The sequence below is a fragment of the Carcharhinus amblyrhynchos genome, chromosome 3 (genome assembly GCF_965287045.1).
Source record: "Carcharhinus amblyrhynchos chromosome 3, sCarAmb.v2.hapA, whole genome shotgun sequence".
Classification (NCBI taxonomy): Eukaryota; Metazoa; Chordata; class Chondrichthyes; order Carcharhiniformes; family Carcharhinidae; genus Carcharhinus; species Carcharhinus amblyrhynchos.
Window position 1 is genome coordinate 138,205,817 of NC_137326.1, and position 24,013 is coordinate 138,229,829.

At 43.6% G+C, this 24,013-nt stretch overlaps 1 protein-coding gene across 1 annotated transcript in view; it reads right to left on the minus strand.

Moving 5' to 3' along the window:
• The window catches only part of LOC145341285 (scavenger receptor cysteine-rich type 1 protein M130-like), a 48,276-nt gene extending 26,710 nt beyond the window's left edge, over nucleotides 1-21,566 (minus strand). Inside the window, exons 1-2 of the mRNA XM_080186209.1 lie at nucleotides 21,308-21,566; nucleotides 2,861-3,190 (exon numbers count right to left, since the gene is read on the minus strand). Of these exons, the coding sequence (XP_080042335.1) occupies nucleotides 2,861-3,190; nucleotides 21,308-21,566 (589 nt within the window). The remainder of the gene's footprint in view (nucleotides 1-2,860; nucleotides 3,191-21,307) is intronic.
• Between the last annotated feature and the right edge of the window lie 2,447 nt (nucleotides 21,567-24,013).

The following is a 24,013-nucleotide window of genomic DNA, read 5'->3' on the forward strand; positions in this document are numbered from 1 at the left end:
ATAAAAATAACCATTTGTCCCCCTAATTCCTCGAAAGAAGATCCAGTGCTGTACCGTCTACGTTGGACCATCTACATATTGACCTAGGATGTTCTCTTGTACACATTTTGAGAAATCTACTCCATTCAAGCCTTTAGCACCATGTCTACCCCAATTAATGTTAGGAAAGTTGAAATCACCCAAGATAATGATCCGACTACTATTTATTTTCTCACACAGCTCCGCGAATTGTGCGCAAACTGTGGGAATTTAATAGTAATTTCATTGCCTTACTTGAGGCGAATAAATAAACGTTTATTTTATACATATTTCCTCTTCAATTCCCCATGCTTTATCTGGGGGTCTACAATGAAAAAAAACAGCAATTCGGTTGCCTCTTTTTTAATCTCAAGCTCTACGCAGAGAGCTTCATTCGAAAACCCCTCTCAAGATATAATCTCTCCTTACTGTAGTAACTGACTACTTCCCTAATACAGTAATCCATCCGTCTCTTTTGCATCCTCCCTATCCAGCCTTAATATCTTATATCCCAGAATTTTGAGCTGCCAATCCTGTCCCTCCCTGAATCATGTATCTGTGATGGCTTCAAAACCACAATTCCACTTGTCATTCCTCGTCATCAACTCAGCCAAACTGCTGTACTCTTTCTGGCTAGATTATTTTACTGTATTATGCTGAGTCCCTTTTTGGTAACAGTCTGTGTGCCCTCCAGCTGCTGAATTCGTTTAACTTCCTGCCAATAGCAATAGTAAATCCATGCACAAGGATGTTCGTCCCGCTTTGTTTCAAATATAATCAAGCACGTCTTTGTGCTCGTTCAAATTATGCATAACTTCTAAGCTCCCCGACCGGGAATTGAACTCCGGTGTCCCGCGTGGCACATAGCCTACGAGTTGGTATAGCTTCTCTAGGTGTTGTCCCAAGGTCCTTCCTTCGGGCACAGCACACTTCCACACATCGTCTTAATCTCTGGGTTTTTCTTTACGTGCGCAAAGTGGGGAGACGTTGGTGTAATGGTAATGTCACTAGACTGCTAACAACGGGACTCATGCTCCAAGAACATTGGTTCAAAGCCCACCGAGACAACTGTTGGAATGTGAATTCAGCTTGTAAATCTGGTTTACAAAGCTAAATCTCATTCATGGTGACTACGACAGCTATTATCATTTGATGTAAAAAAATGTTTCACTCAGGTCCTTCGGAGGAGACCTGCCACCCTTGCATCCTTATATGGTGTGGCCTACATGTGATTTCATGCCAAAGTAATGCAGGTGACCTCTATCTGTTTTTTGAAGTAGCCCAGCGGGTTATTCAGTTACGAACAGTTCGAGAAAGAAAAAAAAGGAGCAGCGATGCCTACATTCCATGAAATGAAAGGAGCCGTAGCCATGATATATTTAGTAATTTTAAGAAGAGAAGAAACTTGTTTGCTGTTTAACTATCGTCCACTTCACTGCACGTTGCTGCAGAAATAAATCGGCTGTAACTGATCCCCGCACCGCGGCCGCCACAGCAGTAGCAACATTCACTCAATATTATTTCCAATCAAAGTAAAGCGGACTCTCATTTATATTCCTGATCAAACGGCACCAAGTGGTTACAAGTGGTGTGCCTCAGGGATCTGTGTTGGGGCCACTGCTGTTTGTGATTTTTATTAATGATCTGGATGAGGGTATAGTTGGGTGGATCAGTAAATTTGCTGATGACACCAAAGTCGGAGGTGTGGTAGATAGTGAGGAAGGGTGTCATAGTTTGCAGGAAGACTTAGACAGGTTGCAGAGCTGGGCCGAGAGGTGGCGCATGGAGTTTAATGCAGAGAAATGTGAGGTAATTCACTTTGGTAGGAATAACAGATGTGTTGAGTATAGGGCTAACGGGAAGACTTTGAATAGTGTGGAGGAGCAGAGGGATCTAGGTGTATGTGTACATAGATCCCTGAAAGTTGGGAATCAAGTAGATAAGGTTGTTAAGAAGGCATACAGTGTCTTGGCGTTTATTGGTAGGGGGATTGAATTTAGGAGTCGTAGCGTTATGTTGCAACTGTACACAACTCTGGTGCGGCCGCACTTGGAGTATTGTGTGCAGTTCTGGTCCCCACATTACAGGAAGGATGTGGAGGCTTTGGAGAGGGTGCAGAGGAGGTTTACCAGGATGTTGCCTGGTATGGAGGGGAGATCCTATGAGGAGAGGCTGAGGGATTTGGGGTTGTTGTCGCTGGAAAGAAGGCGGCTAAGAGGGGATCTTATTGAAACATATAAGATGATTAGCGGTTTAGATAGGGTGGATAGTGATAGCCTTTTTCCTCTGATGGAAAAATCTAGCACGAGGGGGCATGGCTTTAAACTAAGGGGGGGTAGTTATAGGACAGATGTCAGGGGTAAGTTCTTTACCCAGAGGGTGGTGAGGGATTGGAATGCCCTGCCTGCTGCAGTTGTAAATGCGCCTAGTTTGGGGGCGTTTAAGAGGTCTGTGGACAGGTTTATGGACGAAAAGGGATTGGTTTAGGTTAGTGGGTCATTGTTGTTGTTTTTTTTTAACTGGTCGGCGCAACATCGTGGGCCGAAGGGCCTGTTCTGCGCTGTAATGTTCTATGTTCTATGTTCTATGTTCTAATGTTCTATGTTCTATGTTCTAAAATTTAAGAAAGGTGTACGTAAATCAGAAAAAAACAGCACTTATAAACTCATGACGTTTTAGCAATTCTATTTCTTTTCAGTTCTGAATATGGAGCTGTCAAATTGAGCCGTGTAAATTGCACTACTTGAAATTGATACGGCCTTGTACAAATTGTGCGATTGAATAGCATTAAATGACATTACTCTTACCCCATTTTCTGAAACGTGGTAGACAGGAACATTACCTGAACATATGACACCAGCTGATTCCTCTTCTGTGGAACAGTTGTTGTGAGCCAACCGTTTTAATTCACACTTCCAGGGGTCATCCTCAGTGCCATTGCAATTAACTTCATAGTTAAGCATAGGCCATTGGCCACCCCCAAACTGAGAATTTCCCGATGCAGATACAGCGTCGCCACAGCCCAGAAATTTGCATAAAACACGAGCATCATTCATATCCCATCTTCGACCGCAGATAGTGTGCCAAGTTCCGAAGTTGCGGGCTTGAATTCTGCCGGCACAGGGACTCCCTCCACCTTCAATCAATATGATTTGTTCGGTTGGAGATGTATCTTGGAAAAAAATGGAGTTTACAATTATTCACTTTCGCTCTGTGATACGAATTTCAAACGCTGAGGGCTTAATGCGCTTCGGGGAAGGAAACATGAATTCATTTTGGAAGGAAAACAAAGGAACATAGCATTACTTAAATGGAGAAAAACATCTGCAGACGAACCATGATCGTATTGAATAGCAGAGCAGGATCGAGGGGCCGAACGCCCTACGTCTGACCCTATTTATTATGGTCTGACGTGCGTAAGGATAATACGGGACCATAATCCCAAGCTCCCCAGCATAAGATTTGGAGGTGAGCCCCAAAGATGCCCTAGGGAATTCTTCTTTGAAGTTTAGAGCTAAACATTTGCAAGGCCATTGCCACACGTATTAATTTTCCCTGCACTACTGCACAGCGCTATGAAACATCTGACAATGCGATCTAAATCAAGAACGGCGGGTTTTTCCACCGGGGTTACCCGAAAAGTTACACCGACAGATGAAAACTACCTTCTAAATACTGGATTAATTACTGTAATTACTGAAGTCAATAACCTTAAGGCACTCATAAGAACATAAAAACATAAGAAATAGGAGCAGGAGTAGGCCATCTAGCCCCTCGAGCCTGCCCCGCCATTCAATAAGATCATGGCTGATCTGTCGTGGCTCAGTTCCACATTCCCGCCCTCTCCCCATAACCCTTAATCCCCTTGCCTATCAAAAACCTATCAACCCGCGTCTTAAAAATATTGAGCGAGGCAGGCTCCACCACTTCAACGGGCAGAGAATTCCAGAGATTCACCACCCTTTGAGTGGAGAAGTTCCTCGTCAACTCCGTTCTAAACCGCCCCCCCCCCCCTTTATCTTGAGGCTGTGCCCCCTAGTCCTACTGTCCTTTCTGAGCGGGAAGAGCCTCTCCACCTCTATCCTATCCATCCCATTCAACATCTTATACGTCTCAATGAGATCTCCCCTCATTCTTCTAAACTCTAACGAGTACAAGCCGAGTTTATTCAGCCTCTCCTCATAGCTCAACCCCCTCAACTCCGGAATCAACCTAGTAAACCTCCTCTGCACTCCCTCCAAGGCTAAAATATCCTTGCGCAAGTGCGGCGACCAAAACTGCACACAGTACTCCACTCGAGTAATACAAACATATCTCTGGCAAAGGACACAACCCCCCTCCCAACCCTCACAATCACAAAGTGTCCCAACTATTCCGAACTACGAAGGATTATCTCCCTCCTCTCCGCCCTCCATCCTGTCCACTTCCACGAGCGCGGGCTCGCATCCGCCTTCCAAAACGTAGACCCCGACCGGCTGTCCTCGACTCTTCGAACCGATCCAATTCTCTCCTCAACTAGGCTACGGCCAGACCCGGAATCTTCAACGCCAAGGCCCGCCCTTCGACCCGATATCAACGCCTACCCCGAACGGAAATCCGAATCACGCACAGATTGGTCACACTGACCTCCGACCGAACCAACCTCCGATACCCTATATTATCAGCAATCCCGACAACAGACACCGCACCGAACCCGGACACCCCACTCCATCACTCGACCTGTCGAGTTCATGTGCCACTACTACTGAAAGCTGTAGAGGATAGTAAATGGTGTTAATCCGATCCCCGATCCCACCCCACACCATCCCCCCAACCACCTCCCCCCCCGCCCCACTTCCATTCCCCGGCATTCCGAGTTTATCGTCACCTATTTTTGCTCTCCCAAATGTCTGGCCCTCTCTACCACAATGCCGGGGTTGGTTTGCTCATGCGCGCAGCCTCACCTGTGTCAAATTGGGCTGCGATAGCAGAGGAATTGTTGCAAATTTGTCAGGTTTGAGGCTTTTCGATTGCTATTTGTTTTCTTTCCCAAAACTGTCTTTTTTACAGGCCACCACCCCGCCCCCCCCCCCCCCCCGCTACGTAACTCCTTCCCTGAACGCGAACCAAATTTAAATTAATCAGCATAAAGAGCGTAAATGCCTCCGTGAACATTTGAGGAGAATTTTGCTCTGTCTAATACACCGCAATATCCGAATCTTGTGCTCCTGCTTATCAACTCGAAGTCGAAGTACCTCGATCTGGGGTCATTAAATGCAGATTTGTTAGCCATGCATCACACAGGTATCCACCATGTTCCGTGGTTGCACGTATCATCTATCCTGCAGCCATTATTTAATTGCATTAACTAGTTGTCAAGCTTAGATTATCATCAAGAATTATCATTCGTTGTATTATAAAGTTTAATTAGCTGCCTGATCAATTTAATAAAGTTGCATATTTCCCCATTATTGCTTTAAAGTATCGAAATCATTTCGAGATGAAACATTTTAAAATATTGAAAATTAGGCTCAACTACAGATCTCACGGAAAGTGCAATATTCAGGATTCTACGAAAACACAACCATGTGCAGCACAAACTGTTATTTCAACAAATATAGTATATTGAGCACATTTCGTGATTAATATAAGTATAGCACAGAGCGCAGGGAAAAGACAAGATTTACAACATTTACAAGATTTACGAACATTTGGAGAGGTTTGACATGATCAGGAATAGTCAGCATGGATTTGTCAAGGGCAGGTCGTGCCTTACAAGCCTAGTTGAGTTCTTCGATAATGTGACTGAACACATTGACGAAGGAAGTGCCGTGGACGTAGTGTACATGGACTTCAGCAAGGCGTTTGATAAGGTCCCCCATGCAAGACTTCTTGAGAAGGTGAGAGGGCATGGGATCCAAGGGCCTTTGGCCTTGTGGATCCAGAACTGGCTTGCCTGCAGAAGGCAGAGAGTGGTTGTGGATGGGGCTTTTTCTGAATGGAGGTCAGTCACCAGCGGAGTGCCTCAAGGATCTGTTCTGGGACCCTTGTTGTTTGTCATTTTCATAAATGACCTGGATGAGGAAGTGGAGGGATGGGTAAGTAAGTTCGCTGATGACACGAAGGTCGGTGGTGTTGTGGATGATCTGGAAGGATGGCAAAAGTTGCAGCAGGACATAGATAGGATGCAGGACTGGGCGGAGAAGTGGCAGATGGACTTCAACGCGGATAAATGTGTAGTCGTCCATTTTGGCAGAACCAACGGGATGAACGAGTACACTATCAAGGGCAGAAGTCTGAGTAGTGTTGAGGAGCAGAAGGATCTTGGGGTCCGGGTCCACAGGACTCTTAAATCGGCCTCGCAGGTGGAGGAGGTGGTCAAGAAGGCGTATGGTGTACTGGCCTTCATTAATCGAGGGATTGAGTTTAGGAGTCGGGAGGTAATGCTGGAACTTTATAAGACCCTTGTCAGGCCTCATTTGGAGTATTGTGCGCAGTTCTGGTCGCCTCACTATAGGAAGGATGTAGAAGCTATTGAAAGGGTGCAGTGGAGATTTACAAGGATGTTGCCTGGACTGGGAGGCATGCCTTATGAAGTTGGGTTGAGGGAGCTGGGACTCTTTTCCCTGGAGAGACGAAGGTTGAGAGGCGACCTGATAGAAGTTTACAAAATGTTGAGAGGAATAGATAGGGTGGACTCTCAGAGGCTATTTCCCCGGTTTGAAATGGTCGCTACGAGATGACACAGATTTAAGGTGCGGGGAGGGAGGTTCAGAAGTGATGTTAGGGGTAAGTTTTTCACTCAGAGGGTGGTGAGTGAATGGAATCGGCTGCCGTCAGTGGTGGTGGAGGCGAACTCGCTGGGGTCTTTTAAAAGACTTCTGGATGAGTATATGGGGTTTAATGAGATTGAGGGTTATAGATAGGTCTGTAGGTTGGTAGGTGATGATGTGATCGGCGCAACTTGTGGGCCGAAGGGCCTGTTTGTGCTGTAGTGTTCTATGTTCTATGTTCTATGTTCTATGTTCTATGAAAAGTTAGAAATGCAAGTATTACCCAACGAGACAACACAGAAAGAAACATGAAAGTATGCCAAAGGAGTGAAGCTTAAGAATGAGAATATAATTGTGAAGGAACAGCTGGACGACAATCTTTAAAGAAAAGTTCACAATAACGGAGAGAGCAAAAAACAGTTTTGAATATGAAACGAAAGGGCATACGTCCGGCTGAAGAACCGTGTACGACCACTACGATAGACTTTCCTGAAAATACTTCATCCTAGTTTCCATCAAAGTTACAAGCCTGAATTTCTATTGTACAATTCTGAACAATTGTCAGTAGTGATTACACTCGTGTGCCAAATAGGCTGCTCTTTGGATGTATAATTCGAGGAAAATACAGTAGAAGATTTCTCTGAATTGCAAGAGAGTAAATTCCATGATTAAGATGTGAGATAACACAAGAATGTTTCTTTGCACAGAATTTGTGTACATATTTGGCTCGAAATTTATTTGGGGTTCAGTCACCGGAGATGGCATTTTGGAAATTGTGTGCTCCTTCCAGGTGAACATAGAACCTTTGATTTTGATTTGATTTATTATTGTCACATGTATTACTATACAGTGAAAAGTATGGTTTCTTGCGCCCTATACTGACAAAGCATACCATTCATTCTGAAGAAATTAGATTTCTATGAGGATGTGACGAGTGCGGTAGACAGAGGGGAACCGGTGGATGTGGTGTTTTTAGATTTTCAAAAGGCGTTTGATAAGGTGCCTCACAAAAGGTTGCTACAGAAGGTTAGGGTTCACGGAGTTGGGGTAAGGTGTTTGTGTGGATAGAGGATTGGTTGTCTAATAGGAAGCAGAGAGTTGGTATCAATGGGTGCTATTCTGATTGGTGACTAGTGGAGTGCCGCAGGGATCAGTGCTGGGTCCTCAGCTATTTACCATTTATATAGATTATCTGGAGGAGGGGGCTGAGTGTAGGGTGACGAAATTTGCTGATGACACGAAGATGAGTGGTAAAGCAAATTGCGTGGAGGGTGTGGAAAGTCTGCAGAGGGATCTGGATAGGCTGAGTGAATGGGCAAGGACCTGGCAGATGAAGTACAATGTTGGCAAGTGTGAGGTTATCCACTTTGGCAGAAATAATAGTAAGAGGGATTACTATTTAAAGGGCGAAAAGCTGCAGCATGCTACGGTGCAGAGGGACCTGGGGGCCCTTGTGCACAAGTCGCAAAAACCCAGTCTGCAGGTGCCGCAGGTGATCAAGAAGGCGAAAGGAACGCTAGCCTTTATAGCGAGGGGGATAGAATATAAGAGTAGGGAGATCTTGCTGCAACTGTACAGGGTACTGGTGAGGCCGAGCTGAAGTGCTGTGTGCAGTTTTGGTTGCTGCACTTGCGCAAGGATATTTTGGCCTTGGAGGGAGTGCAGAAGAGGTTCACTAGGCTGATACCGGCGATGAGGGGATTGGATTCTGAGGAGTAACTAAATAGATTGGGTCTGTACTCGTTGGAGTTTAGAAGGATGAGGGAGGATCTTATAGAGACGTATAAGATAATGAAGGGGATGGATAGGGTAGAGGTAGAGAAATTCTTCCCGCTGAGAAAGGATAGCACGACTAGAGGGCACCGCCTCAAGATACGGGAGGGGGGGGGGGGCAGTTTAGATCGGAGTTGAGGAGGAACTTCTTCACTCATAGGGTGTTGAATCTCCGGAATTCTCTGCCGGTTGAAGTGCCGGAGGCTACCTCGCTAAATATTTTGAAGTCACGGGTAGATAGGTTTTGACAGACAAGGGAATTAAGGGTTAAGGGAAGAAAGCGGGAAAGTGGAACTGATCCACTTCAGATCAGCCATGATCTTATTGAATGGCGGAAGAGGCTAGAAGGGCTAGATGGCCTACTCCTGCTTCTGTTTCTTATGTTCTTTTGTTCTTTTGAAACAAGAGGGAGCAGAATAAAGTGCCACAGTCATAGCTGCAGTGTCAAGAAAGATCAAATTAATATAATGTAGGCCCATTCAAAAGTCTGATGACAGCAGGGAAGGAACTGCTCTTGAGTCCGTTGATATGTCACCTCAGCCGTTTGTATCTTTTTTCCCAGGGAAGAAGGTGGAAGAGAGTATGGCTGGGTTGAGTGGGATCTGTGATTATGCTGGCGGCCTGGCTGTGGCACAGACAGTGTAGACAGAATAAACGGATGGGAGGCTAGTTTGTGTGATGGACTGGGGTCCCCTCACCACCATTTGTAGTTTATTGTTGTCTTGGATTCAGCAGGAGCCATACTAAGCTGTTGAGAAAAACTGGATGTGAGGGAACTTGGGGAAATAAATAGTTATGTCTTGAGGAGTGTACATACAACCGAGAAGAAGTTACTGAAAGTCGTAAGTCTTATCAAGATAGATAAATCCCCGGGAACTGATTAAGTGTATCCTAGGACATTGTGGGAGGCTAAGGACGAAATTATGGATCCCCTAGCAGAGATTCCTGCATCATCGACAGCCACAGATGAGATGCCTGAAGATTGGAGTGTGGCAAATCTTGTGCCTTTGTTTACAAAGGGTTGCAGGAAAAAGCCTGGGAGCTGCAGGCCGGTGAGTCTGACATCTGTAGTGGGTAAGTTGTCAGGAGCTATTCTGAGAGACAGGATCTACAGCCATTTAGAGATGCAAGGACTGATTGGGGACAATCGACATCGCTTTGTAAGTGGAAAATGGTACCTCACGAATTTGATTGAGTTTTGTGAAGAGGGAGCCAAGAAGATAAATGAGGGCAGTGCAGTTGATGTTGTCTAAGTGGACGTTAGCAAGGCGTTTAACAAGGTACTGCGTGGCAGGTTGTTGAATGAGGTTAGATCTCACACCATCCATAATGATGTAGCGAAATGGATACAAAATTGGCTTGATGAAAAAAGACAGAGGGTGGCTGTAAAGGGTTGTTTTTCAAACCGAAGATCTGTGACCAGTAGTTTGCCTCAGGGAGCGGTGCTGAGACCACTGTTATTTGGCAATTATATTAATGATTTGGTTGAGAATTTAGGAGGTGTGGTCAGTAAGTTTGCAGATGACGCCAAGGTTGGTAGTATAGTGGACAGCGAAGAAGGTTATCTAGGATTGCAACGGGATCTTGATCAATTGGGTCAATGAGCTGGTGAATGGCAGATGGAATTTAATTTAGATAAGTGCTAGGTGATGCATTTTGGTAGATCGAAACAGGGCAGGGCTTACTCAGTTAATGGTAGGTGGTTGGGGAGAGTTATAGAACAAAGAGTTCTCGAGGTATAGGTTTATAGTCGCTTGAAAGTGGAGTCCCAGGTGGACAGCATGGTGAAGGAGGCATTCGGCAGTCTTCGTTTCATTCGTCAGCACATTGAATACAGGAGTTGGGATGTCTTGTTGAAGTTTTACAAGACATTGTCAAGGCCACACTTGGAATATTGTGTACAGCTCAGGTCACCCTATTATAGAAAGGTTATTATTAAACTAGAAAGAGTGCAGAAAACATTTACTAGAATGCTACTGGAACTTGATAGTTTGAGTTGGAAGGAGAGGCTAGATAGATTGCCACTTTTTCTCCTGGAGCGTAGGAGGCTCAGGGTTGATCTTTTTCCAGGTCTACAAAATAATGAAGTTCATAGATCAGCTAGACAGTCAATATCTTTTCCCAAAGACAGGGGAGTCTAAAACTAAAAGGCATATGTTTAAGGTAAGAAGGGAGAGATCCAAAATTCTCCAGAGGGGCAATTGTTTCACACAGAGGGTGGTGAGTACCTGGAATAAGATGCTAGAGATAGCAGTAGAGACGGGTACAATTTTGCCTTTTAAAAAACGTTTAGACAGTTATATGGGCAAGATGGCTATAGAGAGATAATTGGAACCAGCTTAGTCATTAAAAAGCGGGCGACATGGACACGTTGGGCCGAAGGGCCTGTTCCCATGCTGCAAACCTCTATGGCACCGTGACTCTAAGCTCTGATAAAACTAGAAAGGACGCTTTCTCTGGTGCATCTATAAAAGTTGGTGAGAGTCGTCGCGGGCATGCCAAAGTTAGTAGCCTCCCGAGAAAGTAATGGAGTTCGTCGGCTTTTTTTAACTACAGTGTCGGCGTGGATAGACCGGGGCTGGTTGTTAGTGACCAGGACACTTACGAACATAAAGCTCTCGACTATTTTCACTTCATTCCCGTCGATGGAAACAGGGCTTGTCCTCCGCTACGTTTCCTGACTAATATCTGCTTCCTCTCACTTGGCACCGTCGACAATATTCCCCGCAGGGAGATTTCCACGAAACGTCTCCGACTTTGACGTACTCAGCTTCCACCGGAACCTCATGAACAGGCTGATATTACGCAGCCTAGAACACAAATGTAATGAAAGTATTCTGCATTCCTGGACGGCTAATTGTTCGGCAGCAATATCTGCAAACCCCGGCCCATTGAAAATGCACGTGGGTAAGCTGGCCAAACTCCTTATTGTCCAGATACTCTTCACATTGTTGATCCCCTGCACTCTGCCTACAAATCAACGATCCGACACGTCTCCGTGGAGAACATCCGTTCATTTGTGAACAACTATGTTGCTATCTTAGATCCTACTATTGATGACAGGATGGATATCATAGCCTTCACAACATACTACTTTTCTCTTCTCACCAGATCACAATTTGTGCTGATCCATATTCCTCAGGCATTATCTCCTTCTTTGAGGATCTCGCATGTTCTACTCCTTCAGTTTTCATCAAACAAATTGCTTTTAATTACTTACTAGTTTGATAACTTAATATAACTTTCAAAACGTAATATAACCTTCCTGACTGAGATATTTTCATTCCTAACACAACCTCTACAGATACCGGATCCTTTCAATCCAGGAACTTAATTTGGATATATCCTTATCAACTTGAAATGTTCTTTTTCGTTTCTCAGTTTGCAGATGCTGAGCAGCTACATAGAACTTTTTGCTTCCAACTTTTCATCCTCGGTGATTAAATCTCCATTTCAATTGGACTGCGAATAATTCCAATATAAGGTAATGTATGTTCGTTTCTTTTCATCCACACATAATTCTCTTCCAAGTCCCATCTCTATTGCCTTTTATATTGGTGGTTCGTGGGGGGGGGAGGGGGGGGGGGGGAGGCGGGTGAGTGGGGAGTGCGGTGACTGTTCTGTTATTCGTATACAAATGCATTTTCGAAACACGCCCTTGGCTCTTCGTTTTCTGTATCATTTCTGCAGATAGTTATTTGCTGTATAATGCTGTCATCTGTGGCTTCCAAGTCCTCAAGTAAACTTCATCTCGGTCAATTTGTTCTTAAAGTTATGGTCATCATCTTCAGTCCCTTAAGTCCAAGGGAGGTAAACATAAATGAAACCCTTGGTTTAACCTGCTGCCAGTTAATCTGGCTGAACTATTTCAGACTCAAGACGTCGTTTCTGTGCCCGAATGGATCGTCTTTCCGGATGACAACAATTACCGTTCACTTCTGTTCTTTGCTGCAAAATGCCTTTTTGATTTTTGCCTTCCATACAATCATCCACCAGCACCTACCCGCCCGAAAAAACCGGTGCCACGTATTCGACACTCGGGTCAAAAATATGTACGTGCAGTTCATAGTCAATCATATAACTAAATCGATAGCATATCATCAGCTGACTGCACCATGCCCGTCCTCTTCACAAACCCATTTAGACGGTGTTATTTTAAACTGTCTCATTACCAGGCTTGAACTAGCGTGTGTCGCTAGTTTCCCCTCTCGCACCCCCTCCCATGTCTCTGGTACCATCTCTACAATCATCATTCCAGTGAGACCCAGCCTTTATTCTCTCAACCATCTTCCATTCTTCGAGTTATTCGTGTGTTATTTCTATTTATTTTAATAATCTTCACCCACTCTCCTTCGGGACTAGGTTCCTACTTCCAATCTATTCTTCCTCGCCAAATTCCTTTCACGTGCTTTCGCTACCCAACTCCATGCTTACTTTTCCCAGGCCGTGCAACGTGCTTTTGTCTAAACATGTTTCAGCCCCAGGAGTAAAACCCCATGCACACCGGTAACGTTTTAGCTAAAGACAAAGCTTTGGATTCAACTAACTAAGAAATTTATGCAACAAAGTTACGGGTGTTAGCGGCAAACACAACTATAATTTACTGTGCATTTCCAAAAGATAAAGCAATTCACCATCGTTGTTTTATTCAGCATCGACCACTCTCTACGTGAAAAACCTATCTTGAGTGGCACGCTCCGTTGGTCAACTCGTGCTTGCTCGCCGATTCCCTTCTTTGTGCTGGGCGTATCCTTGACCCAAAAAGACCTTGACTGCTAAATTCCACATATGCAGCCCACTCCTGGTATGCGCATGCATGGAACCCTAAGTTTTGCTGGACCTTGGCGTTTCCTACATCTATCCTGGACCAGAAGATAAATTTGGTTTTCATAGCACATTGCACAAACATTCAACTATACATATCACATTATTCATCTGTGTGTTAGGCAGGTCATCTTTTTGGCTGTTGGCAGCAGCATGTTAGTGGAAATGACCGCTTGTTTTGCGTTTGCATCTCGCAATGTGAAATGGTTGGCTTCATTCCTTGCTCATAATTTTGAGGTACTTTTTCCTTCCGGGGTAATTTCAGGTACACGGGGCACCATTCGGGACCAAGGGGGCTGTCGTCAAAACATTCGCGAACGTGGTTGACGTAACATGAGTAATGATCAGATCGGAACAGTCATTATCACGTAGTTTAACTTTCATTTGATGCCTATCATACTCTGAGAAAATGGCTGGTGCCCTCTGCATGATAATGTCGGTCCGACCAAATTACAGCGCAAGGAGCAGACGGAATCCCAGAACATACGCTCACAAGTGAACGTTGGCTTGAGTAGACTATGAGGATCAACGCCAACAGAGGCGCCAATGGTGTATTCTGGGAGAAGAGGACTCAGTCACCACGACTGAAAAGCGGATTGTGGGCAAACCCCTCCAGTGATAAACTGGAGGAAGAGGATCTAACAGAGGCGGCAAAAGAGATTTCTGGGAGATGATGGCACAGTCACCACGAGCTATTGTGAAAAACAAACCCTGCAGTAATAAATAACAGGAAGAGCATCCAATAGCGACGGCACATGAACATTTTGGGAAAACCGGCTCAGTCACCACGATTGGAAAGCGGATCGCGGGAGAACCTGGTGTCAAGGAACGGTAAACCCCGAACATTACATTACTGCTGTGTTTCCATCCTAATATAAATGGTCTCGACAGGAAAAACAAAGAACAAAGAAAACTACAGCACAGGAACAGGCTTTATACATCCCCATGCCTGTGCTGATCATGATGCCCCAATTATTTATAAAGGTGACCTTCTACCCTTGCTCGGCGGTATCCCTCGATTTCCTGTCTATTCATGTACCCATCCAGATGCATCTTATGCGCCTGCTTCCTCCAGCTCCTCTGGTAGCGCGGTCCAAGCATCGACCACTCTTTGCTTGAAAAAGTTCCCTGAACATCTCCCTTCAAATTTCCCTCTCTCACCTTGAACCTGTGCCCATCGTAATTGACACTTCTACTCTGGGAAAAATCATTTGATATTTCTCCTGCTTGTAGCTCTCATGAATTTGTACGCCCTATCAACTCTCCGGCTCAGCTTCCATCTTTCCAGTCTAAAAAATCCTAGTTTATTCAACCTATCCTCATAGTTAACACCCTCGAGACCAGTCAACGTCCTGGTGAACCTTCTTTTCACTGTCCCCAAAGCGTCCACGTTCTTCTGGTGGTCTAGTGATCAGAACAGTACGCAATACAACAAATGCGGCCTAAACAATGATTTATGTAGCTGCAACATGATTTCCCAAATTTTGTACTCGGTGCCCCGGCTGGTGAAGTTAAGCATGCCATATGCCTTCTTAATCACCTTTGCCACTTCTATTGCCACTTTCAGGGAACTGTGGACCTGCACGCCCAGATCCCTCTATATGTTAATGTTCCTAATGGTTCTCCCAATACAATATAATTACACCTAAATTTGATCCTCCAAAATGCCTCGCATTTGTCCAGAATAAACGCCATCTGCCATTTCTGTACCTAAGTCTCCAACCTATGTGTATCCTAATGCTTTCTCTGACAATCTCCACCACTATCAGCAACTCCTATCACCACTGTAGTGGGTCGAATCTCAAACAATGATGAGACAGGGCACAGGAATGCAGTAGAGAGTCTGGAGAACTGGTGCGGCAACAATCGTCTCTCCCTCAATGTCAACAAAATAAAGGAGATTATCATTGACTTCAGAAAGCATAAAGGATAAAATGCCCCTGTCTGCATTAGCGTGACGAAACAAAAAGGGCCAAAAACTTCAAGTTTTTAGGTGTCCAGATCACCAACAACTTGTCCTGGTCACTCCGTGACGACGCTCTAGTTAAGAAAGACCACAAACACCTCGACTTTCTCAGAAGACTAAGGAAATTCGGCCTGTCAGCTACGACTCTCGCCATCTTTACTGATGCGCCATAAAAAACGTTATTTCTGTTGTGTCACAGCTTGGTATGGTTCCTGCTCTGCCGAACACGGCAAGAAACTACAAAAGGTCGTGAATGTAGTCCAATCCATCGCGCAAACCAGCCTCCCATCCACTGACCCTGTCTACACTTCACACTGTCTCAGCAAAACAGCCAGCATAATTAAGGACCGCACAGACCCCAGACATTCTCTTTTCCATCTTCTTCCCATGAGTAAAACATACAGAAGTCTGAGGTCATGTACCAACCGACTCAAGAATAACGTCTTCCCTGCTGCTATCAGATTTTTGAATGGGCTTACCTTGCATTCAGTTGATCTTTCTCTACAACCTAGCTTTGACTGTGAGACTACATTCTGCACTGTCTCGTTTTCTTCTCCATGAAAGTTATGTTTTGTCTGTATAACATGCAAGAAACAATATTTTTCACTGTATGCTAATACATGTGACAATAATAAATCAAATCACATCATATCAACTCCATCAATCTTTGTGCCATCTACAAAATTACAAATCGGATCATCCACATTGTTCCCCCAGATCATTTATATATGCTACAAACAGGAGAGGTCTCAACGCTGAGTCCTGTGGAGCCCTAGTACCTACAAGATCTCCATTCTGAAAAACTCCCTTCCACCGCTGCTTTCTGTCTTCTATAAACAAGACAGATCTGCATTCATCTCGCCAACCCACCTCGAATCCTATGTGATTTTCGTTTTTATACAAGTCTGCCATGTGTGACCTTGTGACACGCCTTTGAAGAACTAATGGGGAGGAGGGGTGCTATACAATAAATGGCAGAGCCATCAAAAGTATAGAAACACGGAAAGACCTAGGTGTACAAGTCCACAAATCCCTGAAGAAGGCAGCACAGGTGGAGATGGTGGTGAAGAAGGCATATGGTATGCTTGCCTTTATAGGACGGGGTATAGATTATAAAAGCCGGAGTCTGATGTTGCAGCTGTATAGAACGCTGGTTAGGCCACATTTGGGGTACTGCGTCCAATTCTGGTCGCCGCACTGCCACAAGGACGTGGAGACTTTAGAGAGAGTGCAGAGAAGGTTTACCAGGATGTTGCCTGGTATGGAGGGTCTTAGCTTTGAGGAGAGATTGGGTAGACTGGGGTTGTTCTCCCCAGAAAGATGGAGATTGAGGGGAGACCTAACAGAGGTGTACAAAATTATGAAGGGTGTAGATAGGGTGAATAGTGGGAAGCTTTTTCCCAGATCGGAGGTGACGATCACGAAGGGTCACAGGCTCAAGGTGAGAGGGGCAAGGTATAACTCCGATATCAGAGGGACATTTTTTACGCAGAGGGTGGTGGGGGCCTGGAATACGCTGCCAAGTAGGGTGGTGGAGGCAGACACGCTGGCATCGTTTAAGAATTACCTGGATAGTCACATGAGCAGCCTGGGAATGGAGGGATACAAACGAATGGTCTAGTTGGACCAATGCGCGGCACAGGCTTGGTGGACCAAAGGGCCTGTTTCCTGTGCTGTACTGTTCTTTGTTCTTTGTACTAAAGTCCATATAAGCTACAGCCACGGCCCTTCCTTCATCAGTTATCTTTGTCACCTCTTCAAAAACTCAAACAAATTGGTGAAACATGACCTACCCCATAAAAAGTCTTGCTGCCTATCACTAACTAGTCCATTTTCTTCCAATGTGCATATATCCTGCCCCTCAGTATCTTCTCCAAAAGCTTCCTCACCACTGACGTCAGACTCATCGTCCTATAATTTCCTGGATTCTTCCTTTAAAAATGGGAACAACAATAGTTATTCTCCATCCTCTGAAACTCGGACTGTGGTCAAAGCGGATATGAAAATATATGTTAAAGCCCGCAGCCATTTCTCCCATTGCTTCCACCAGTAACGTTGGAGAGACCCCATTTGGTCCCGGGGACTTGTCCACCTCAGGCAATTTAGGATACCCAATTTTTCCTCCTTCCACATTTTGAAATTCTCTGGAGCATTCAGACACCTATCCCTGACCTCAGCATCCGCCGTGTCCTTCTCCTTGGCTAATACCTATATAAAGTACTCATTAAGGGTTTCACCTATGCCCTTTGCCTCCACACGTAACTTCCCTCCATTGTCCTTGAGTGGGCCTGCTCTTTCCCTTGCTTGCCTCTTGCTCCTTTTATATGCAAAAGTTATCAATCAAATGAAACTTCAGGTCCGCCCGCACGCATGTCTTCCTGTAATAGATTAGGAATTCCCATCTTTCAGTGTGCGACTTATGTCAGAATTCTCTTACAAATCTTAATGTTATTGATCTCTGATCTAGGAAAGCACCACAATGGCTGTAAGGGGAAATAATTTCAAAATAATTTGTGCAACACTCTGCTGCGCAGCAAAGCTCGTGGCAATTTCAACTAACAGGATGCTACAATCAAAGCTATACGCATTCTCCAAAAGAGCATCTAATCCAAACCTATCGATCGTATCTATTTTAGTGTAATCTGCAAATCTGGGTCGGGTATCTACTATGTCTGCATTCAATCATTAATGTAGAAAGGACATCGTTTGAGCACGATGACGGAAACCTCCGGCATCTTGCCAACACAAGAAATAAATATTTATCCTGATAGTGTTTTCTGTTGGTTCGCCGAGCCTCTGTCCAAGCTAATATATTACTTCTAATCGCATGTGTTTTAACCCTGCATATCAACATTCTGTGTGGCACCTTACCAAACTGCCTTCTGGAGTCCAGGTATACTACATGTACAGGATCCCCATTATCTACGTTGCTTGTTCGATCTTCGAAGATTTCTGGTAAATTAGTCAAACATGTTTTCCCCTTCATATAATCATGCTGAATTTGTTTCATTGCATTTTGACTTTCTAAATGTTCAATTATTACTGCCTTGATAATGGATTTTAAAAATCAGGAATACAAATGTTAAAGTAATTGGCCTACCTTTCGCCACCCTCCCTTTTTGAATATTGCATATATTAACATGTTTCCGAACAACTGAAACAATTCTCACACCTGGGAAATTTTGGAATATTCTAACCAATGGATCCACTATCTCCAGTATCATATCCTTTCAGGCTTTCCTTCAATGACAATAATGTGCTCTGCACCTTTTCCCTGGTAACGATGATAGATTTAAGTTGCTCTCTTTCTATAATGTCTACATTTTCTCTCACTTTTGGAATAATAACCATGTCCTCCGCCGTCAGAACTGAGGCAAAATATCAATTGATCGTCTCAGTCATTTCTGTATTCCCCACTATAAATCCACAGCCTTATCCTCCAAGGGACCCGCATTCACTTCTCTACCCTCGCCTCTGTATACATTTATTGAACCTATGGCTGTCCGTTTTTATATTTTGCGCTTTTTTTTCTTTCATAATTTACCTTTGCTCTTTTACTTACTTTTTAGTGGCCCTTTATTGGTCCTTAAAAGCTCTCCTATCTTCCAGTAGGCCACTAGCATTTGCACTACGGTATCCCTTCGGTTTTGTCTTAATGTTTTCTTTAATTTCCTTGCTTAGTCATGGAAGCTTTCTCCCATTTTTTTTATTCATTTATGGGACATGTCGCTGGCTGGGCCAGCATTTATTGCCCATTCCTAGCCGGCCTTGAATTGATTGGCTTGCTAGGCCATTTAAGAAGGTATGTGGGAGTTAATTACATTGCTGTGGCTTTGGAGACGCATGTAAGCCAGACCAGGTAAGAATGGCAGATTTCGTTACCTAAAGGACATTCGTGAACCAGACGGGTTTTTTTTCAACGATCTACTATGGTTTTCATGTTCATCAATAGATTCTTAATTCGAAATTTATTTTATTGAATTCAGATTCCATCATCTGCGGTGGTGGGATTCAAACCCGGAACCCCCAAAACATTAGCTGAATTTCTGGATTAATAGTCTAGCAATAATTTCACGACGCCATCGCCTCCCCCTAACCACGATCTTACCACCTTTCGTTCTCTCTGGAATATATGTTAGTTGGGAGGACTTGAATATTTCCTTAAATATCTGCCACTGTTCATCAATTGTCTTGTCTTGTTCTCCCCGTGCCCATTCCACTGAAGCAAGATCTGTCCTCATGTCTGTGCCATTTCCTTTGTTTAAATACAGAATGCTAGTGTGGGACTCCACTTACTTGCACTCAAACTGAATTTGAAATTCAAGCCTGCTTTGATCACTCTTCCCGAGAGGATCCTTAACTGGAAAATCATGTCTCACAAATTTAATTGAGTTTTTTGAAGGGGTTACCAAGAAGGTAGATGAGAACAGTGCAGTTGATGTTGTCTACATGGACTTCAGCAAGGCTTTTGACAAGGTATTGCATCATAGGTTATTGCATAAGATTAAAGCTGACGTGATCAAGGGTGAGGTATCTAAAGGGATACAAAATTGGCTCCTTGACAGAAGCGAGAGGGTGGTTATAGAGAGTTGTTTTTCAAACTGGAGGCCAGTGACCAGTGGTGTGCCTCGGGGATCAGTGTTATTTGCCATTTATGTTAATGATTTGGATGAGAATATAGGAGGCATGGTTAGTAAGTTTGCAGATACACCAAGATTGGTGACACAGTAGACAGTGAAGAAATTTATCTCCAATTGCAATGGGATCTTGATCAAATGGGCCAGTGGGCTGAGGAATGGCAGACGGAGTCTAATTCAGACAAATGCAAGGTGATCCATTTTGGTAGATTAAACCAGGGGAGGTCTCACTCAGTCAATGGTAGGGTGTTGGGGAGAGTTACAGAACAAAGACATCTAGTGTTACATTTTCATAGTTCCTTGAAAGTGGACAGAATGATGAAGAAGGCATTTGTCATGCTTGGTTTCATCGGTCAGACATTGAATATAGGAATTGGGATGGCTTGTTGAAGTTGTACAAGACATTAGTAAGGCCACACTTGAAATATTCTGTGCAGTTCCAGTCAGCGTATTATAGAAAGGATATTATTAAACGAGAAAGCGTGCAGAAAAGATTAACTAGCATGCTACTCAGACTTGATAGTTTTAGTTATAAGGAAAGGCTGGATAGACTGGGAATTTTTTCTCTGAAGGGTGGGAGGCTGAGGGGCGATCTTACAGATGTCTATAAAATAATGAGGGGCATAGTTAAGCTAGATAGTCAATATCTTTTCCCAAAGGCAGGGGAGTCTAAAACTAGAGGGCATAGTTTTAAGGTGAGAAGGGAGAGATACAGAGTGTCCAGAGGTGCAATTATCTGGAACAAGCTGCCAGAGATAGTAATAGAGATGGGTACATTTTTTTTCTTTTAAAAAGCATTCAGATAGTTACATGGGTAAGATGAATATGGGGGGATGTGGGCCAAATGCAGGCAATTGGGATTAGCTTCGAAGTTTAAAAAAAGGACGGTATGGACAAATTGGGCCGAAGGGCCTGATTCAATGCTGTAAACCTCTATGACTCAATGACAGTATGAGATAATTAATTAATCCCTTCACATTACACAACATCAGCTCCAGAATAGCCATCTGCTGGTTGGTACAAAACATATTACTCAATCCCCAACGCATTCCATAAACTCTCCCTTGAGGATGCCCTTGTCAATTTGATTATTCCAGTCTACACGTATGTTAAAATCACCTATGATTATTTCCATACCTTTCTTATAAACCCTCAGTATTTCTTGGTTTATACAGCGTTTCACATCGTAAATACTGTTAGAATACCTTCGGATTACTCTCACAAGGGACCACCTTCACTTGCTATTTCATGTTTCTAAACCAGACCGATTCTATGCCTTGGACTCCAGTACCTGTATGTGGACAAAAACATTCAACACTAATCATGGACAAAAATACCTCTACAGAAGATGATTACAGACGTCCCAGTTTCACAATTCTGCTGGTCCGAAGGTTTGATTTGACACTCCCGCAACGACGATTCTATTCCATTGCACTGAATCTTGTGCAGGAACACAGATTTTGTTTCCTCCGACATTAATTTTGTCGATGATGTGTGATAATTAGCGCAACCAATTTGCTTGCAGACGACTTTTCCACCTGCCGAATCCAAACGACTGCTGCAGACGGAACTCCACTGACCTCGGTAATATACCATAAGTTCCCCCAGGCATGGCGCGTTCGGTCCCACCAGCCTCAGTTGCCTCAGTTCTGATCAACATTGAAAGAGAGAAAGACACATCATAAAAGGCGTCCAAAATAGAACTATTATTCATCGTGGATTCATTGCAAACCATTGTAAAGTTGAGCATAAACATTGCATTGATTACAAAGAACATTAAAATTATTTTGTGCATTAATGTGTTCGTTCTTTTCGATATCTTGCTGTTTTAAGGTTGTGTCTTAAAATCCAAATCATCTCTCCATATGTTCGTATCAAATTCTCTTTCTTTTTGCTGACCAACATATCTTTGCTTAGAATTTGATTGTTAAACATTTCCTTTCATTAACCTTTTGACATGCCTTCACCAAATGAGATGCTGCGAAATTGGCCTGTTAGATCCAGTTTCGTCCACATCTTGAACAAAAAGAAACGTATATTTTATGGGATGAACCAATTTCCAATTATTGCGCAATCGAATTGAACTGAAATAAGAATCATAGGAAAGCCTAAGTGAGCATCGATCTCTAATGCCCCTTTCGTTTTGCATCTGAGCCGTAGAGGTAGACCTTCTACTTGAGCGGGAACACAAAACTCGCCACTCTTTCTACCAATGATTAGAATTGCTCTGTCAGCGTGCTTACCATGCACTAACGTTCAACTGATATTGCTTTTTGGTTTTTCTTGAGGGCCAAAATTGAATATTCGTTTTCAAAGTGCATAAAAACGCCACAATCCCTGTTGGCCACGTTTTGCTTCCCTACCAACCTGAGCTCAATTTCAGGGTCCCCTCATAAAACGTAAACACTGGGGATAGTAAGGGTCTGACTGACAGTTATTTTGAAAGGCAAAGAAAGAAATTGGGAAAAGGTTTGCGTTCAGAATGTTTGGTTATTATTCAATAAAAAGCTGTCAAAGAATCCTGACTAATTCTGATATTATGTTGATCTGATACAGAGCTTGACATGGGTAAATGTCAGCAGTTTAGAGGCCTCTCTTCCCATTCAAATTCACTGAAATCAATTGAGGCAACATTTGGTAGCTTAATTCCTAAAATGGTTGGGCTGACTTCTAGTTAGTCATTACCCACTGGAGGTTTGAAGAGTAAGAGTGCACTTCATAGATACGTACAAGATCTTAAGGGGTCTTGACTGGTTGTACCGAGAAAGATGTTTCCTTTTTGTGGGAAAATTTAGAACGAGGTTCCACTCTTTCAGTGTAATGCGTAACCTATTTAAGACAGAGATGAGGATTTTTTTTTTCACTCTGTTGTGAGTCTGCAGCCCTTCATTCTCTTCAGGATTATGAAAGGGGTTTTTATGACTTTTGGGGGAAACCTTTTTTGCCACACTGCGGGGGCGACATAGTGACTGACTGTGAGGGTCACCAGCACCTTACGGTTTTGTATAGAGAATATACCGCTACCTTGCTTTTAATAGCCAAAAATTATATCGAGTTGTCCGAGAACTCCAGTAACAGCGGGACCATGTTCTCTGGATTTCTAAATGGCAGAGTCACGAATTCCAAGGGGTGAAATTTAATGTTCAATTGACCTCATGCACAAATCAAAATCAGTTCCGTTTGCATAAGACCTAAATGTGTTACTGTTATCATCATGCACATAATGTATAACTTTCTGCATGAGCGCAGGCAATGACAGACTTTCAGCAATGCAATAGTTCATAAAAATATTGACTGCAAGAGCAAGCAGGTTACGTTGAATTTACAAGAATCACGAGAAAGACTTTAACAGATGATGACGTCCACTTCTAGGAGCCACACTTCAGGAGTGACTTGGTCACATTGGACAGAATGCAGAAAATATTCATAAGAAATAAGAAATAGGAGCAGGAATAGGCCATCTAGCCCTTCGAGCCTGCCCCGCCATTCAATAAGATCATGGCTGATCTGAAGTGAATCAGTTATTCGTGAGAATAATTCTGAGATGAGTAGCTTCAGATGTATCGACGAAGCTGTATATTTTGTTCTTTGAGAAGTGAGAAGCAATGTATGCAAAATCAAAAGGAATCTGGGTACAGAAGATAGAAATAAACGGTTCATTATCACGAATGGAACAAAAAGAGTAGGATAATTGTAAAGTAACGATCAAAGGAGGTATAGAAATATGAGGTAAACGTTTCCACATGGGAAATCATTAGGGGTGGAATGCATTAGCTGAGGGAATTGTAGGGGTCGTTTCAATCGAAGCATTCAAAGGGATGTGACTGTCATAAAAATGTTCAGGGTTACGGACAGAAGGTATGAGAATGGAATTAGACAAGTTGCTTATTTAAGAGAAGAAGATACGACGTGATATGTCTGAGGATCAGTATCTCCATGATACAGTGATTCTATGATTGCACAGACGCTTCTGCGGCCGCAGAATTAACTCCAGGAAGATTAGTTGTCTCCCTGGTGCCAGAGTAAAGGGTGATTTGGAGTAG